General features: G+C 42.6%; 2 protein-coding genes across 2 annotated transcripts in view; one reads left to right on the plus strand and one right to left on the minus strand.

The window, feature by feature from the left end:
• The first annotated feature begins 5,582 nt into the window (after positions 1-5,582).
• Positions 5,583-10,056, plus strand: LOC134059614 (uncharacterized protein K02A2.6-like). The gene is made up of 3 exons (XM_062516056.1): positions 5,583-6,499; positions 8,198-9,317; positions 10,021-10,056. Exons 1-3 carry the CDS (start codon positions 5,583-5,585, stop codon positions 10,054-10,056), a joined length of 2,073 nt encoding a protein of 690 aa, XP_062372040.1.
• An 8,849-nt stretch (positions 10,057-18,905) lies between these two features.
• LOC134060057 (secretory phospholipase A2 receptor-like) overlaps positions 18,906-19,898 on the minus strand; it is a 3,181-nt gene continuing 2,188 nt past the window's right edge. The window contains exons 4-5 of the mRNA XM_062516629.1: positions 19,627-19,898; positions 18,906-19,371 (exon numbers count right to left, since the gene is read on the minus strand). The exon at positions 19,627-19,898 is cut by the window's right edge and continues 76 nt beyond it. Coding sequence (XP_062372613.1) covers positions 19,358-19,371; positions 19,627-19,898 — 286 coding nt within the window. The 3' untranslated portion in view covers positions 18,906-19,357. The remainder of the gene's footprint in view (positions 19,372-19,626) is intronic.

The raw sequence follows: 19,898 nt of genomic DNA on the forward strand, positions 1-19,898 counted from the left end.
CCAAACTACTTTCATTAACTGCCACAAAAATCTCAAAACACCTGGTGCACTCTTATACAGCCGGTAGGGCACTCCATTAGGTCCCGGGGCTGAAGAGGCCCTTGCATGCTTAATCACTTCTTGCACCTCCTTCCACCTTGGTGGACTGTCATCACACTGGCTACTTACATCACCAATAGGCGGGATATCAGCGGGAAGCACCATCTCGCTACCACTTTTCTGCATTATAAATAATGACATAACAAACTTAAATGGGTCTTTGTAGAATGCTAGTCGAGCTTGTGATTTCTTTTTCCTGTTCTTCCTAATATTTTCTGCTCTTCCTAGCACTGCCAACTGCCCCCTCACATCTGCCTGTAGAATGTCAATACCTTCCTTCTCAACGACTGTAGCTTTTCTCCACTGCTTCTTAAGCTGCCTCCTCTCCTTAATGAGTTTATCTATCTCTTTCTGGCGCCTAGATTTGACTACCTCCTATTGCCGTTTTGCCCTTTTCTCAATAATCCCAAATCTTTCCTTACCATAGCTATAGATAATGTCTCCCATTTTCTCTAATTTACTTTCAGCTGTCCCCTTAAGCTGCCCCAGGATGCTGACAAGATCACTATTAACATCCTCCCATAGTCTACCATCTGCTGCACCTGGCCACCTAACCCCAAGTCTATGACCATTAATCTTCTCCCTCCTTGGCTGCCTGGTCACTCTTTCTGCCTCAGTGCTCAAACCTTCCTCAACAACAGGGGTGCTGATGTGCACCACAGTCCTGCCCCAACATCCTGCTAAAATGTGTTTCAATCCAGAATCCTCAATCCTGAATCACGAATTCACATAGAAGTTAGCTTAAATTGTAGAGACAATAGACCTGTAGCTTTTTTTATAGCGCGAACATATTACCTATTAAATGAATAGAAGTGAATTTGGGGAGTGAATTAGAACTATCCACCTATTCATTTTAGAGCTTAGATTATCTGCCCAAACCCGAACTGCAGGCCGGTGATTTCGAGATCCAACACCGGTGTTGGGTCGACATTTTTCATCCTTCCCCATGGGCGGCGCCAGGGTGTTGCTTGCTATAGCTAAAGCAACACCAAGATTTTGATAAGCAACACCAAAGCAACATCAAGTTGGCTCGAGTTTTTTTTAATGTGGGTGAATGTCGCGGATGTCTTGGAGATAGCCCCGGACCTCTGTGCCTTAAAACAAAATATGAAAATCGCCCCAGAGTTTTTATGAGGTTCCAAAAAGGTTCCACGGCCAGCAGCCACAACTGCAATAGTGTTACTAACTAAGGAGTCGGGATAATTTGTTGCAAATTCGACAGCAGTGTTCTATTCTTCCCCCTTCTGTCGTTACGTGACGTGACGTTTTCTGGTTTACTGTGCTGCCGCTGCTGTTGTGTTGGGTGCACTGAGGTCAGGACTGGGTGTCATGAAATGAAGGTGGATGAAGTTAATTGTTGTATAGGTCTGGACTACCTTCTCATCATGATTTCTAAGCCATTTGTAAGCCACATTTTTTTTCTTTCCTATTTTTTTTTTTGGGGGGGGGGGGGTGGCAGCAACACCTGTCTGTATCACAGCAACAGCTTAAGCCTACCTTACACTGACAAGATTTGGGAAAGATTCTTGAAAGACTGTAGTCTTTTGAGTAAAGTCTGAATGAGGGGCATTAGTTAAAAGACTACAATCTTTCAAGAATCTTTCCCAAATCTTGTCAGTGTAAGGTAGGCTTTAGCTACACCAACAAAATTATCCTGGCGCCGCCCATGTCCTTCCCCTCCCGTCGGGTCAGGCTTTTAAAATAGCCAATAACATTTCTAAGTAGCATAGCCTACAAAATGTAAAAACGAAATATAAAAAAATGAAATACTATGAAAAAGTTGAAAGTCAAGTTTGCTTAAGGTTTGTTCAAGAACTCTTCCAGAGTTTTTACCTCAAACAACACAAATCAACACAAATAAATACTTATTCTCCCCACTGTATAACCAAATCGTGAAATTGCACCAACATGTTAGCATACACACATGCATGTGCTCTCACACTCCCGAATGTAAGCATACACACATACAGGTAACCTCACTCTCATAAATATACATACACAGCCCAAAACACTTGTATCGAGTCAATTTAGCGGCATTAATATTTTGAGCTTGTGAGAAGATGTTCACATTTATTCCACTGCTTGGTTTAATTTGCCATTGTCCTACATCATTTAGAACGACTATTAAAGGGATAATCCGGAGTGAAATGCACTTTAGATCAATTTTTCGGACTATTGGGAGTACATACGTTGAGTTGACACCAAAATCATGTCATTCGGATGTATTTTGAGAAAGTTCGAGTTCACCGTTTTTAGCCAAAACTCGTTAGCCTGTAAGTGACCGGGGCAGGTCCTTTCGCCACTACAAAACGCTATTTTTATACCTCTTCTACTGTTCCAAACAACACTACATTTACGTGGTAGTGAGTAGAGGGTCCCTAAAGCCAAACCGAAGTATCCCCACGTCTTTATGTGGTCGGATAGAGAGTCCAGAATGAATTTAATCGAGTCAGTACCTTTCCGGAAATGTTAGTAAAGTGTTGTTGAAGCGTTGCGCAGCTGCCGCCGCGACATTTCCGGAAGGTACTGACTCGATTAAATTGATCTAAAGTGCATTTCACTCCGGATTATCCCTTTAACATATGTTATTTGAACACCTACAGTATGAGGTAGTTCCATTATTTTGGGAACTATCACACATGTATGTTAATTTGCCAAACTTGTTGTGAAGTTTTCGTAAATGAATGATGTCTATATGTAAGCTGGTCAGGCTGTTTCTCAAATGTACAAGAATAAAGACAACCGTCAAATTGATCAAAGTCGTGTTTATTATTTATATTATTTATTGTTTATATATCGAGTCCGCACAATAGCCCATTTGTACATTTAACATTTTGGATTAGAAAGGTTATTCATACTTATCAGGCACACCCATACAGCAGGACAGGAAGAGCAAACATTCAGCACAGAATTCCATACTTAACAAAGTCCACTGTACTTTTCTGCTGTCAAAATATTACTGTTAACAAACAAACACAATACATTCAAGAAGAATGTTTACAGTAAGTGCAGGCTCTAATTGTGAGGGAAGATTTGTTAATCTATCGACAGTGGAAAATAAAACATGAGTGTTATTTGAACTATTATTATGATGTTAGAAAAGAAAGATTGTCTTGCTTTGCCTATTTCAGAGTTACATGTGTGGAGCATGTCTTTATGGATTTCATAGTGGATCTGAAGTTTGTATTTACGCCATTTTCTTTCGGTTTTCCTACACTCTCTTTTTAGGAGTTCAATCGCTGGATTTTATGTAATTAGCGACATGTTCCATAATGTTTCCTGAAAGCAATAGAAAAATATATTACATTACTGTAGTAAAGTGAATGCGTAAGCATGCATCACAATATCCTCTAGAGGGAGCTAACGTTCTATGGTGTGAGACATGCTAGTTAGGAAGCAAGTAGCAGAGTGAGAAGCCAGAGTTGGAAGCTGCAGCAGCTTTTGTGTATGCGTGTTCCTGAGTATTAAATAAATACATTCGTTGGAGAACATCAATGTGTGGTGATTCCTCAGCACCCTAAGGATATCACACAATTGGCGACGAGGAGTAAACCCAGAACTTTCAGAGGGACCATGGAGAAACGGTGAGATCTGAACTTGGAATTGTTGCGGACAACCACGAAGAATGGCAGCAGTGATAGGAACGGTGACCCCTTTTGATTGTATGTCACAGTCTTGGGAAGAGTATAGTGAAATGTTAGATTTTTTCTTCGAAGCTAATGACATTACAGAGGAAGACAAACGGAAAGCTGTTTTATTAAGTGGAGTTGGCGCAGTCACTTATAGTTTATTACGGAGTTTGGTTAGCCCCCATGTGCCTAAAGACAAAACGTATGCACAGCTCAAGCAGATCCTTAAAGGGATAATCCGGAGTGAAATGCACTTTAGATCAATTTTTTGGACTATTGGGAGTACATACGTTGAGTTGACACCAAAATCATGTCATTCGGATGTATTTTGAGAAAGTTCGAGCTCACCGTTTTTAGCCAAAACTCGTTAGCCTGGAGGTGACTCGGGCATGTCATTTCGCCGCTACAAAACGCTATTTTTATACCTCTTCTACTGTTCCAAACAACACTACACTTACGTGGTAGTGAGTAGAGGGTCCCTAAAGCCAAACCGAAGTATCCCCACGTCTTTATGTGGTCGGATAGAGAGTCCAGAATGAATTTAATCGAGTCAGTACCTTTCCGGAAATGTCGCTGTTGCAGCTAGCAACGTTTTCACAACACTTTACTAACATTTCCGGAAAGGTACGGACTCGATTAAATTCATTCTGGACTCTCTATCCGACCACATAAAGACGTGCGGATACTTCGGTTTGGCTTTAGGGAACCTCTACTCACTACCACGTAAGTGTAGTGTTGTTTGGAACAGTAGAAGAGGTATAAAAATAGCGTTTTGTAGCGGCGAAAGGACACGCCCCGGTCACTTCCAGGCTAACGAGTTTTGGCTAAAAACGGTGAGCGCGAACTTTCTCAAAATACATCCGAATGACATGATTTTGGTGTCAACTCAACGTATGTACTCCCAATAGTCCGAAAAATTGATCTAAAATGCATTTCACTCCAGATTATCCCTTTAAGGCTCATTTCAACCCTAAACCGAGTGAAATTGTGCAAAGGTTTAAATTTAATTCACGCATACGGAAGAGCACTGAGTCTATTGGGGTCTTTGTGGCTGAGTTGAAGAAGTTGTCTCAACACTGTGATTACGGGGCTACACTGCCGCAAATGCTGAGAGATAGATTAGTGTGCGGAGTGAACGACGATAGAATGCAACGGAGGCTGCTGTCTGAAGTAGACCTGACATTCGATAAGGCCCTGAAGTTATGCCAAGCGATGGAATCAGCTTCAAAGGATGTGAAAGATCTGCAAGGGAAGTTAGCAGAGGATTTAACTCAAAATGCACACGGGGCTCAAGCAACGGTCCACAAGTTGTCTGCTGACACTACACGTAAAGTCCCCTGTTGTTACCGATGCGACGGGCAGCACACGGCGGCGGAATGCAAGTTTGCTACAGAACTCTGCCACAACTGTGGTAAGCGGGGACATATTAAGAAGGTCTGCAGATCCAAGGCGGGAAGGCAAAATATACAGAAAGCAACATACAAGGCTCAGAAAGGTGACAGCAGAGGTTTTGACAGAGCACGGCGGACGCATCTGCTACGAGGGGAGGAAGAGAGTGACACGGAGGACATTAGCACTTACACTATATATAGCGTGTCACAAGAATTATCCAAAGTGGCTCCCATCACTCGCGCAGTAAACATCAATGGAGTGAAGGTAACATTGGAAATTGACACAGGCTGTGGGGTGACCATAGTAAGCAAAAAGCAATACATGCAGTTGTGGAAGAAAACAGAAATGTCAGAACTGAAACCCTGCTCGATAAAATTAAAAACATATACGGGAGAGAGGCTTGGAGTGCTGGGCATGGCCAATGTGAGAGTGCAGACTGACAGAACAGAAAAGACATTGCCGATGGTAGTAGTTGAGGGTGAAGGACCAAACCTGCTAGGGCGAAGCTGGCTACAGGAGCTGGCCATGGCAGAGCAGCTGATAAACAGAGTGGAATCAGCACCGCCATTACAGCTAGAAAAGATGCTTGAAAGACACTCAGAAGTGTTTAAAGAAGGGTTAGGACAACTGAAAGGCGTCACAGCGAAGATCAATGTGGATAGGGAAGCACAGCCAAGATTCTGTAAACCACGACCGGTGCCATACGCTGTCAAGCCATTAGTAGAGAGAGAGATACAGAGGCTGCAGGACAACAAGATCATAGAACCAGTGCAGTTTGCAGAGTGGGCGGCGCCGATTGTCCCAGTCAGAAAACCAGATGGGTCAATTAGAATTTGTGGGGATTATAAACTCACTGTTAACCGCGCATCGCGGGTAGACCAGTATCCAATCCCTAGGGTTGAGGACCTGTTTGCACAGTTAAATGGGGGGCAACACTTCACAAAATTAGACATGAGTCATGCCTATCAACAGGTCGTTCTGGAGGAAGAATCCAGGAAGTATGTAACCATTAACACACATAAGGGCCTGTTCGAATATACCCGTCTACCTTTCGGAGTAGCCTCCAGTCCAGCAATTTTTCAGAGAACCATGGAGGGCATCTTAGGTGGCATTCCAAAGGTGGCCATTTATTTGGACGACATCTTAATTACAGGTGAAAATGAACAAAAGCATCTGGAAAACCTGGAAGAAGTTCTCTGCAGATTGGAGAAGAGCGGACTAAGATTGAGAAGAAGCAAGTGTGAGTTCATGGGTAGAGAAGTGGCATTCCTATGCCACAAAATAAACGCCAGTGGGTTGCATCCTCTGACAGAAAAAGTAGATGCTATAGCCCAAGCCCCTGAACCAAAAAATGTCAGTGAATTGAAAGCTTACCTAGGGTTGTTGAATTACTACTAGTGTTGTTTTTGGCGGCCTGTTTTGGTTTTAGTTTTAGTCTAGTCTTTGTGTCAAGCTGTCATTATAGTTTTTATCAGTTTTAGTCACGTTCATACTCTTTTAGTCTAGTCAAGTTTTAGTCGACTAAAAGTATGAGCATTTCAGTCTTATTTTCGTCTAGTTTTAGTTGACGAAAACGAATGACTTTTAGTCTTGTTTTAGTCAATGAAAATTGGATTTTAGCATCTTTTTATTAATGCAATTCTATTTTAAGGGGTTGTTCCTCCATAGACTGGGTAAGACTGTTTTTAGTGGCAGGCACTATAGCACCAGCGAACTCTGAAACTATAGGACTGGATGAAATGTGCAGATAACGGTCTCCACTGATAAATATCACACTGGCTAACCTGGAATTAGGTCCTATGTCCAAAATTCTGAACTACCCCTTTAATAGGAAATGATACATTTTGGTTAATTTTCATGGATTAAAAAATTACAAATATTACAGGTTACATAGGCACTGAACATTGACAGTGGAATCAGGTATGTTACACAGAGTTTGGTCTCCCCCTGTCACCATGAAAGGACTATTTGGAATATTCTGTAGACCTGCTGTTCCTTTTCTGAGAACAATTTAACTTAAGATCAAGTTGTCCTTAGGTTATTGAATGCTGTAAATGTGGATGCTATTTCACCATTAACTAGGTAGCCTAAGCGTGGTTACACACAGTTGTCATCTTAATGCAGTGTTTTGTAGCCTATAAAACGCATTTCACGTTCATCACTCAGTTTTGGTAGGCTACAGGCCTATGCCTTAAGTGGTCGCTGCCCCTTTAAATGCGTGGGACTTTAAATTACGTTTTAACTCCATGCTGATTTTGTTGATGAACAGCACCGTCTTTAATTCAGTTTTTCTACCGTTTAAATAAACGACACACGCGCACTTGTGTTCTTGCAATTCACACACAACAGATAGCCTACTAAGCCAAGGTTCCATTAAAAATGTGTCTATGATTAGAACTTCGTTGCTGATCGGTGGAATAATGTTATTAGCCTATTGTAGGCAATATGACAGCGCCAGCATCAGCTGGACAAAAGCTTAGGCTACACACTAATCAAATCTGCAGTTGCCTGTTAACATTTTCATCTGAATTAGATCTACATGCGGAGGTGAGATAAGTAGCCTTGCCAAGTTGAACTGAGAGAGTTGCCAATCTAACGGACTGAACGTAGCCTATATTTCTTAGCTTCTATTAGCGATAATGATAGGCTATACATCTACCGCTCCTTTGCTACATGATCAAATATTATCAGATGAGTGACAGAAGCACCGGATATGACCAACAGGCCCACGCGAGAAACGCTGGTCTTCTGGTATGATAATCATGCAACCTGATGCGCCCCTGAAGTGAGACGCAGGAAACAGAAATACTGCAAAATAATAACACGACTAAACGACACAAAATAATGTTATAACATTCCTGTCCTTCTGGTCTTCGAAAATGAAGAGAGATGTTAGCATGGTTTTTATTTTGTAAACCACATTTAGTCTCGTTTTTATTCGTCAACGATATTGCCTTATAAATTTAATTATAGTCATCGTCACATGGCCAGCATTTACGTTGCGTCTCGTCTCGTTATAGTCACGTGAAAAAAGTTCGTTGACGACGATATTTAGTCATAATTTTCGTTGACGAAAGCAACACTAATTACTACCACAGATTCCTCCCGAAACTATCCACACTACTGGCTCCGCTACATGCCCTTTTAAAAAAGGAGGAAAAATGGTCATGGGGTTCAAAACAGCAGGAGGCATTCACAGAATCAAAAGTGCTTCTTCAATCCTGTAGTGTGTTAGTTCACTATGATTCAAACAAACCCCTCATCTTGGCGTGTGATGCCTCGCCCTATGGGGTGGGGGCAGTACTTTCCCATCAAATGCCAGATGGCTTGGACAGACCAATAGGGTTTGTTTCAAGGACTCTCAATGCCGCTGAGAAAAATTACTCACAGCTAGACAAGGAGGGACTGGCCGTAGTCTTTGGAGTGAAGAAATTCCACAAGTATTTGTATGGGAGAAACTTCACCATCGTAACCGATCATAAGCCACTAATTTCGCTATTCAGCGAAATGAGAGCCATACCCCAGATGACATCTCCTCGGATCCAGAGGTGGGCAGTCACATTAGGAGCTTATGAGTACACCATTATCTACAAGGTAGGCAGAGACCACACAAATGCAGACGCTCTGAGTAGACTGCCACTGGAGATGAAAGAAAATGAAACACCTGGAGAGGAGGAGAGAGTATTGTTGTTGGAAGACAGTGAAACACCTCTGATTAAGGCGCAGCAGATAAAGAAATGGACTGACAAAGATCCGCTGCTGGCAAGAGTAAGGGAATTCATTCTAAGAGGTTGGCCAAAGAAGGTGGAAGATCCGGCATTCACACCATACACCCGGCGTCAAGAGGAGCTCAGAACCCAGGAAGGTTGTGTGTTGTGGGGAGGGCGAGTAGTGGTTCCTCCACCGGGGCGCAATGCTCTGCTGAGGCAGCTCCACCAGACCCACCCAGGCATTACACGGATGAAAGGTTTGGCACGTAGCTACATGTGGTGGCCAAATATGGATGCAGAGGCGCTGGTGAAGGAGTGTGTGACATGCCAGGAAAATAGAAACAGTCCTCCAGTGGCCCCATTACATCCGTGGGAAGTTCCAGACAAGCCATGGAGAAGAATCCACATTGATTATGCTGGTCCATGGAAAGGAAAAATGTTCCTGATTCTGGTGGACGCGTACTCAAAGTGGATTGAAGCACATGCGGTGAGTAGATCGACGTCGGCTGTCACTATTGAGTGCCTGAGACAGAGTTTTAGTCAACATGGCCTACCGGAGATTATAGTGTCAGACAACGGCAGTTGCTTTACCAGTGAAGAGTTTCAGGAATTTGTAGAAAAGAATGGCATACGTCACATCACAACAGCCCCATATCATCCTGCTTCAAATGGCTTAGCCGAAAGGGCAGTTCAGACCTTCAAGTCTATCATTGAAAAGAGCACAGGAGATTCCATTGAAACTAAAATGGCCAGAGCACTGTTCAGCTACCGAATAACTCCTCAATCTACAACAGGCAAATCACCAGCAGAGTTATTGTGCGGTAGAAAGCTGAGATCAGCTCTAGATTTAATACATCCGGACTTCCGGAATAGAGTGCAGGGGAAGCAGGAGAAGCAAAAACAATATCATGATATGCATGCTAGAGCAAGATCACTGGAAGAAGGAGACTTAGTCTTCACACGTAACTACAGTGCAGGGCCGACCTGGATACCGGGGGCAGTAACGGAGAAGACTGGTCCAGTATCATGCAGGGTCGCACTAGGAAATGGACAGGTGGTGAGACGACACATCGACCAGGTCCGTAGTAGAAGTGCTGTAACACCAGTGACACCTGAAGTGTCACACACTTCAAGAATGGATGACCAGGAACCACCCACCATTCCTGAGACACCTGTCTACGCTGAGGCAGGTGACGGCACGACGGCAGAAGCATCAGAGGAACTGACTGAGTCACTCCCTGCTGAGGAACAGCCAGCAGTGAGAAGGTCTCAGCGAGATAGGAAGACTCCAGAGTACTTAAAAGACTTGGTAACACTTTATAATAAGGGTACATGAATTCTCATGAACTAATGCATGAATTAATGCATGAATTACGCATTAGTTAATTCATTAATATATCATGAATCATTATGACTTAACATGAATTCACTGATTGTCATTAATGAATTAATACATAAATAACTCATCATCTTAAGCATTAAGTACGGTTGGCACATCATCATGAATCATGATTAATTAAGCATGATCATGATGACTTTTTGTCAGACAAAATCACCGTCATGGAGAAAAAAGAAAAGTAATTACACATGAATTCATGTTAACTAAATGTCATGAATTATCATGAGTTAATTCATTAACTCATGCATTAATTATACATGAAAATCTCATTAATAAACATGAATTAATAGTATGTCATTAATGACATCAGGTATGGACAACAAATTCATCTTGAGCATTAGGTAGTGGGTAAATCATTATGAATAATGATCAATTACACATGATCATGGTGATTTCTAGGTATTTGAAATGTGCTCCAAGGGGTAAGTAAACTATACATTAACTCATCATGAACTAATTAAGACCATTTTCAGAGAATATCGAAGAATCCACATCGTTCAAATATAGGCATGTCCTCATTAGCTAAGCATTATCTTTTCATTAGTTAATCATGTCTGTGGCCCCTCAGATAAAGTGATGAACAGGTGGTGCTTTAAATGCATGAAGTTTGAAGTCATGCAAAAATGGTCAATTTACATTAATTAATGATGAATTACTCATGAGTTCATCATGTTTGTGGCCCCTCACCTAAAGTGGTAAATGGACCCTTCTTTATCACTGACGAAAGAAGTGGATTCTTCGATATTCTCTGAAAATGGTCTTAATTAGTTCATGATGAGTTAATGTATAGTTTACTTACCCCTTGGAGCACATTTAAAAAACCTAGAAATCACCATGATCATGTGTAATTGATCACTATTCATAATGATTTACCCACATACCTAATGCTCAAGATGAATTTGTTGTCCATACCTGATGTCATTAATGACATACTATTAATTCATGTTTATTAATGAGATTTTCATGTATAATTAATGCATGAGTTAATGAATTAACTCATGATAATTCATGACATTTGGTTAACATGAATTCATGTGTAATTACTTTTCTTTTTTCTCCATGACGGTGATGTCCAAGATTTTGTCTGACAAAAAGTCATCATGATCATGCTTAATTAATCATGATTCATGATGATGTGCCAACCGTACTTAATGCTTAAGATGATGAGTTATTTATGTATTAATTCATTAATGACAATCAGTGAATTCATGTCAAGTCATAATGATTCATGATATATTAATGGATTAACTAATGCAAAATTCATGCATTAATTCATCCATTAGTTCATGAGAATTCATGTACCCTTATTATAAAGTGTTACCAAAGACTTTACCTAGCTTAGTAGTGAGTTCCCCTGCCACAGGACAAGAATGCGTCCTGGAATCTCACTGGGATGAGGTAGTCCACCCAAATCCCTAGCTTATATGTTCATGAGTTTAATATATTTTATTACAAAAAAAAAAAAAAATGTGACATGTGTTATTGAGTGTTAATCAATTGCATAAGTTAGGGCAGTTAAGGTTTTATTGTGAATACAAAGAACTTGTGCATAGTCTATACTAGTTTTTTTCTGAGGGGAGGGAATGTAGTAAAGTGAATGCGTAAGCATGCATCACAATATCCTCTAGAGGGAGCTAACGTTCTATGGTGTGAGACATGCTAGTTAGGAAGCAAGTAGCAGAGTGAGAAGCCAGAGTTGGAAGCTGCAGCAGCTTTTGTGTATGCGTGTTCCTGAGTATTAAATAAATACATTCGTTGGAGAACATCAATGTGTGGTGATTCCTCAGCACCCTAAGGATATCACAATTACCTAATATATTAAATGTTAATGTAGCAAAGCCATCACCACCAGTCAGTTAATGGAAGAGAAGTCAGAAATTGAAAAATAACAAACAGAACACAACAAACCAAAATCTGTCTGTGAAAAGTCTATTATTCCTTCTTTCAGTTGGACATATTTATAACTAGATGAGTTGAAGAGATTCTGTAGGGGTGTCATTATGGTGGACACAAAGGAAGTGAAACAAAACACAAATGATCGACCAGGATTCTAACAGGTGAGACTTGTTGTCTTTCAAAGAACAAACTGGACATGCTGGGCATTGTTTACTGCCCTGTGTGTGCCGTCAGTGTGTACATCTCCCAGTTTACACACTTCATACGTCACGCGAACAACAGCAGAGTGTTTAGAACTCAGTTCTCTTCATCCTCTTCTTCCCCTCTACTTTCTTCTCCTTCATCTCTTTGAAGATCTTTCCATCCGGTTGCCTCATCCAGGTCAGTTTGGCACCTGCTGGCATTCCACTGTCCCTCAGTCTCTGCTGAATCTGGAGAACAGAACCCAAGTCATTCAGAACCAGCTCTCACCTCTCAAATGGTCCCAGTACAGACTTGCTGGTAGGGGTCTGGACCACTGCTATTCTTTATAGATCAGTGGTCTGGACTCACCTGCTGTAGGAAGGCCTGCAGCACGGCAGGGTCATTGATGTTCACCTGAGAAGTTACCTCCACTCTCACAATCTGCCTCTTCACCTCTTTGGGATCTGCACAGAGCAACACACACATACTGTCAAAGATTATTTGGATTAACTAGGAAGACACTGGGCCTGTCCCAATTCTCATCTTCCCCTAGATTTTTGCCCTAACCCTAGGTTTTGTGCGTTCCCATTTAGGGTTAGGGTGTCCCATTACTGTAGGGAGCAAGGGATAGTGCTATGTTCCTGTTAAAATCAACCCTACAAATTTAGTGAGCTAATGACCAAATTGGCTATGTTTACTAAACCAATTTGCATATACTGTAGCCTAGTGATGTCCCATTTCATAGGAAATCTCACCCCCTCTTACCTCGTCCAGGGGACTTAACTGTCGAGGGCAGTAGGTTTAAGGTTTTAAAATTATGTTGTGGACAGCAGTAGACACAGTGAAAAATCTTTGACAGTGACCCACTGTGCAGTTTCTAGACGTATGTGTAACCTGCGTTGTGTGGAACCACCGCGGTCCAGCCCTGCACACGCCCGGACTCGAACCCGCGAGACAGCAGCACCTCGGATCGGGAGTCGAGCGCGCTAACAATCCAGCTAAAAGCCCAGGCTACTAGCTTTCATGCCAGCAGCGCTCTTGAAGCGTCGGGGAGTGAGGTTTACTAACGTTCCACAGCATAGCTAACCAGCTAGCACCCGTTACATATGCTTAAACATACACACACTGTACAAATGAAAAGAATAACCTTTTATGCCATTATTCAGTTTCTTATTTTCTTCATCCAGTTCAGCCAGGTCATTCAGCAGCTGATCCTGTGGCGCATGGTCTATAAAATAAATTCAATACACACATTTGACTTCATATGATGGTAGAAATGTTGCAGATATGCTTTGGAGTAAAAGAATGCATTGTGTACATACATTATGTCCATAGTTATTACTGAATATACAGATGGATTGCTCAACTAGATGTACCGCAAAGTGGTACAAAATATGACCGCCGTCAAGTCCTGCACATTCTCTCCACGACAATGAATCATGCTCAATTTGTTTCCATCTCCTACTCCATCCCCTGCTGCAACTTTCACGTATGTAAATTTGTGTGTGCATGTGTGCGCGTGCTTTTGTGAATGTGTTCTTCTCTGTCTGTGTGGGGTAAAGGGATGTGTGTGTGTGTGTGTGTCTGTGTGTGTGTGTGTGTGTGTGTGCGCGCATCTGCTTGCCTGCGTTTGTGTGTGTTTTATGTGTCTCTGTGTGTGTATGATACATTACATTAAATTACATAACATTTGGCTGACGCTTTTTAACCAAAGCGACTTACAACATGATAAAATGTTTAAGCTTTTAAGAGCAATTCTAACAACAAACTAAAAACCACAAGAAGTGCATCAATGAGTGCAATTGTCTGTAGTAGTGCTATGAGAGGAGATGTTCTCTGAAGAGCTGGGTTTTCAGACATTTTTTGAAGATGGTGAGGGATGTTCCTACTCTAGTAGGAACAGGTAGTGCGTTCCACCAACGAGGGACAACAGATGAGAAAAGTTTGGATTGGCCTGCGCGTGCTGGCGGAAGAGCTAGACGTCGCTCGGCTGAGGAGCGCAGTGGTCGTGTGGTAGCATATGCCTGTATGAGGGCATTCAAATACTGTAGGTGGGGGCAGAGCCGGAGAGTACTTTGTAGGCAAGCGTTAGAGTCTTGAATTTGATGCAGGTGGCCAACAATAGCCAGTGTAGCTGGATGAGCAATGTTCACTTGGGAGTGTGTGTGTGTGTGTGTGTGTTTATGTGTGTGTGCATGTTTGTGTGTGCGCTTGCTTTTATGTGTGCTTCTCTGTCTGTTAATTTTCGCTTGTGTGTGTGGTGGGGGATGTGTGTCACCCAGCTTTCAATAGCCACATGAAGTCAATCACAAAATCTGCCTTTTATTATTTAAAAAATATCGCAAAGCTGAAAAGTTTCATTTCACCAGGAGAACAAGAAAAACATATTTATGCTTTCATTTCCAGCAGAGTAGACTATTGTAATGGTCTATTTACGGGTCTCTGGATGCTGACTAGAACCAAGAAAATAGATATTACAACAGTTTTAAAATCACTACACTGGCTTCCTGTGACCTACTGAATACATTTTAAAGCTCTTCTAGGTTTTTAAATCACTAAAATGGTCAAGGATCTTTATGTTTAATTGACCTGCTCAAAAAGCACAGCTCCGCTAGAGCTCTTAGATCGGCAGAACAGCACCGACTTGTTCAACCCACTGCTGGCACAAGGCAAAGGGGAAGCTGCTTTCAGCTGCTATGCGGCCCGTCTGATCTCCTTCCACTAGACATCAAGACCTCTCCCACCACCTCCATTTTCAAATCCAGATTAAAAACCAAACTATTCGCTGTTGCCTTTCACTAACCCATTTTTGCACCTGTGTTCCAGTATCTTAGCCTCTTTGCTTTGTTTATTTTCTTTCTTATCTTATCTTTTTCTTATTTGTTTGTTTGAATTATTTTAGTTATTTCATTATCTTAATATTTGCTATTTTTATGTGATTTGTTAAGCACGTTTGGTTAACTTTCTGTGTACGAATTGGGCTATATAAATGAACTAGCCTTGCCTTGTACCATCACAGAGATTAGGAGCTACTATTACAGAGATAAATCCACTAGGCTCTGAGACAGCAGGCCACTCCTCCATCTTTAGGTCATTAGCACATCTGCTCAGGAGCATGTTGTTGTTTGTGTCTGAACCCCCATCAAGCAGAGAGAAGGGACAGCAACTCACCTTCATAGCAGATGAAGTGACTACGATAGTCACAGCGCATATCATTCCATCTAGCACCGGAAAAAGTTTTAATTATTTCAGCACAGAACTCCTCCCCATCTTTATTATTGGGTTCTCCAGTGTCCCAGTGGCGGAATGAGGAACTGCTGCCATCTGACCACTCCCAGCCATCTCTGCACAGGCCGATCCAGGCACCATGAATTCCTCTAACTTTATTTATTTTGGCGTTCTCTGCCTGATTCCTCACACTGGCCAGGTCTGTGTGTTTCTCTCTGCAGTATCTCTGAGCATCTGCCCAGTTATTCCACAAATTAATCATCACATAGGGCTGTGTGGAGTCTCCTGCTGTGGTAATTCATGGGTCATGGTTAACTGGGAATCGGCACAGCTTTACAGTCTGAACTAGTATGAGTTTACGAAAAGATCTGCACAGTTTAAATGAATGTATTTCTGAGTGAATGAATAGTCTTCTCACCATCATAGCAGATGAAGGGTTTATACTGGCTACGAAGGAAGTCATACCATTTTCCATATGCTCCCATGGAGACACAGTTGTCTTGCTCAGCGTCATCTGGTTGACCACTTTGAGCATCCCAGTTCCTGAACTCTGTTTCAGTATCTCTGTAGAAAGCCCTGTCAGTCAGGGACCACTGCCACTTAGAACTGTTTCCCTTCTTCAGCCCAATCCAAGCTCTTCCAGCAGCTGCTTCACGGATCAGGCTGTTCACCTTCTCCATCTCTGTCATGTCGTCTATGGTGGCGAGGTCAGTGAACTCCTCTCTGCAGTACTGCTGAGCTTCTGTCCAGTTCTTTTGTTCCTTCACCACATGGAACTGACGTGCCACAGAGGAGGAGAGACTGACCAGACCTGAGAGCAGAGAGGAGTACACACACCGAGAGACACACACACACACACACACACACCATTCACATACTGTACATGTTTTATGCATTCCAGTATTGACCGCTATTGATCGGGACACCTGAATTCTTAAAGTGAATAAAAAATATTTTCGCTTTCGCTTATAATCACAACTAACATCATAATGTTATGACATATGCACACAAACACGCACACAAACAACATAGTTGTTATAGCTTATAAAGAGTCAGGCCATTCAGTGTTTTCCTTACATTTTACATCTTACATCTTATTATGACCGCCGCGCAGCATGCGGGCCAAATTGCTGTCAAGGATTCCCGGGAGACTAAAAGACCGGGGTGCGCGAAACTTGGTGGGCATGTAGCCCCACATGGATAGCATGTCGCCATTGGTTTTCGTTCTGAAGGTCATATGTTGTACCGCGTCACATCTAGTTAGGACATGGTGTTGAGGTGTATCTCTGTAAACATTGTTTCAATGTCATATCTGCCTCGTTTTAACGGTTAGGACAATGCTGAAGAGAAAGTCATCATTCTCAAAATAACCTTTGTTTTCAAATGTTTTCATGCATGTCTGGATAACGGGTGAGGAATGTTTAGTAGACAGACTATGCAAGCGTGTCTTAATCAAAGTACAGACCCTAATCACTGACTGAATGTGCGTAGTACATTTACATAACGGTATTAAATACATGTCCTGGGAGTGACACCCCTGAACCTACCCTGACGAGCCAGACCCACATTGCTGCCGCTAGGGGCGTCTAGATTTCTAGGCTACCCTGAACCCCCTCTAACTTTTGGGCTTAAGGAGACCCCCTGTAGATGGTAATGTTTACTCCTTGTGTGTGTGTTCGTGCGTGAGTGCGAGTGTGTCCATACCATCACTCTTCACTCTTTAAGGGTGCCAATAAATGTGGAGGTGCTGTACAGAACACACACAAACACACACACACACACACACACACAGAGAAAGAGAGAGAGAGGACACGCACACAAACAACACAGCACAAACACTCATATCACGGTGCAGTCTCCTTAGCACAAAACAGCCAAATACATACACACACACACACACACACACACACACACACACACACACACACACACACACATATGTGCATGTACTGTACCTAGGGAGAGCAGGAGGAAGCATCCCAAGTGAGCCATGACTGGAACAAAACAGAAAAACAATCTCCCTCTAACATACTCTGTGCATAAACGTGTGTTTTGTGCAGATATTATATGATGTTTTTTTTGTTTTGTTTTTTTTACATAATTAATGAAGTCTGACAATCTATGAGAAAAGATAAACAGACAGGTTGTATTTGGGTTATTTATAACCTCCTTTATAACGGATGGTTGTCTCTAAAGGGTCCACATGCATCTCCTGAGCATGACCTACCTGATGTCGTCTCTGCCGTCCTCTGCTGCCTTCTGCCCCCGTGTCCACCCCGTTCCTTCCTGTTAATGCCCCAAACTACCTCAGGCAGATCTCACATACAGCACTCTCATTCACAGACAGTTACTGTAATTACCCAGCGCACTTCCTCCACTTCACACGGACATTTAGAGGTGACTGTGATCCTGTATGCATGTACTAATAAGTTATACATATACTGTATAAGTCAAAGTTGTGAATCTGCATCCAGTGTAGGAACACTAAGACTTTGATAAAGCCGAGGAGATATGGACTTGATATTGATATTGATTGAGTTTTTGTTAATTTCCCAATTTATGAGATATGAAACGACTGTTAAATTCTGTCTCTTTTCTGCAGAATTCTATATTTGCATGGAGACATGCCTCAAAGGCAGATGTCAACAGCAGAAGCTCTGTTCACAGAACAAGCTCAGAATGTATAACCAAATCACGTACAAATGCACTAACATGCACACGCACACGCTCACGCACACACACACACACACACAGTTCTCACACACACCTGTGCACATCATGCTGATCAAAGTATGTTTATTAAGAGTTAGCATAGTAGCTCATTTGTACATTTCAGTCAACGCTAGTCAACCAAGAAGGGCACATGTTACCCTGCTGTTCATGGAGCTCCACTGACTACCCTCATGTAACCTGCGTTGTGTTGAACCAGCACGGTTCAGCCGTGCACACGCCCGGACTCGAACCTGTGAACCGCAGCATGCACCACGGATTGGGAGTTGAGCGTGCTAACAACCAAACTAAAAGCCGAACTACAAGCCCAGGCTAGCTTTCATGCCAGCAGCACTCTGGAGGCATCGGAGAGTGAGGTTTACCAACGTTCCACACACACAGCCAAGCTAGCTGGCATCCGTTGCACTTCGTTGCCTTCATCAAATTCAGGTCACTAATGTATGCATATATAGTGATTACTGGGTCTTACTCTCCACCCATGATGAGCCCTCAACTGCTGCTCTCATATAGGTTTGTGTTACCCCTCAACTGCAATGCCTGACCCCCCCCCCCCCCCCCAACACAAACACACCTCACACTCACTTGCACACAGCATGCGGATCAAAGAGTGTTTATTAAGAGTTAGCATAGTAGCTCATTTGTACATTCACATGTCGAGTTAGAAAAGTAAATCAACCCAACTGAACAAAGTCGTTTTTATTAGGAGTTATTATATTAGCCCATTTGTACATTTAACACAGTGGACTAGAAAGGTTAAACATGCTTATCAGCCAAGTACTTCTCAGGTCAGGAACAGAAAACATTCTATACGGGGAATTCTGCGCAGAATTCTATACTTAATTCTGAAACAAAGAATTGTGTCAAAACATAACATTATGGTTAACAAACAAATTGTAGAATTGAACTGTATCAGTTGCTTCACTTATTAGTACACCGGAAGAGGAAATATAATGTCAATAGTGACATAATGTTTTGTATTGTAAAGTTGCTTATGATTAAATGAGTGGTGAAGATGAAGATGAAGATGAAGATGGTTCGGAGCTGGAGGACCCACAGGAGTTTCTCCAAGCCTGCTCTGGACTGAGGAGGATTCAGTCACAACCATCTGTAAGAGGACATGACACACACACACACACACACACACACACACACACACACACACACACACACACACACACACACACACACATACACAATTGCTGAAGTTAAATTCTATTTCGGTCCAGAACACCCCCCCCCCCCCCCCCTGTGTTACCCCTCAACTGCTGCTCTCATAAAGGCTTGTGTTACCCCTCAACTGCAATGTCCCCCCCCCACACACACACACACACACGTCCATAATGAGCAAAAACAGACTCACCCTCAGTGGTGCAGATGAAGTTGAGTTGGTAAGTCTTAGTCAGGTTGCTGACCCACTGCCCTCCTCCAGACTCCACTGCCCCGACTCCTTGATGGAAGGACTCCACTTGCTCTTGTCCTGGGATCCAGTTGCTGTAGCAGACGGTCTGTCCACAGACCCAGTACCAGCCCACACCGTAGGAGTGGAGCAGACCCACCCACACGTGAGCAGTGGAGGCTCCTTTAGCCCGCTCACTCACCCAGCGCTGGACCCGCTCGGACGTCACAGACACC

This window comes from Sardina pilchardus, chromosome 16, assembly GCF_963854185.1.
Source record: "Sardina pilchardus chromosome 16, fSarPil1.1, whole genome shotgun sequence".
NCBI classification, from domain to species: domain Eukaryota; kingdom Metazoa; phylum Chordata; class Actinopteri; order Clupeiformes; family Clupeidae; genus Sardina; species Sardina pilchardus.

Bases quoted from the DNA above. Each gene is read 5' to 3' on its own strand.
- LOC134059614 (XM_062516056.1), top strand. From the start codon at position 5,583: ATGGTAGTAGTTGAGGGTGAAGGACCAAACCTGCTAGGGCGAAGCTGG. The intron at 6,500-8,197 runs GTTGTTGAATTA...CGTTGACGAAAG, and splicing joins GAATTGAAAGCTTACCTAGG to CAACACTAATTACTACCACA. The intron at 9,318-10,020 runs GTGAGTAGATCG...ACGCTGAGGCAG, and splicing joins AGTGGATTGAAGCACATGCG to GTGACGGCACGACGGCAGAA.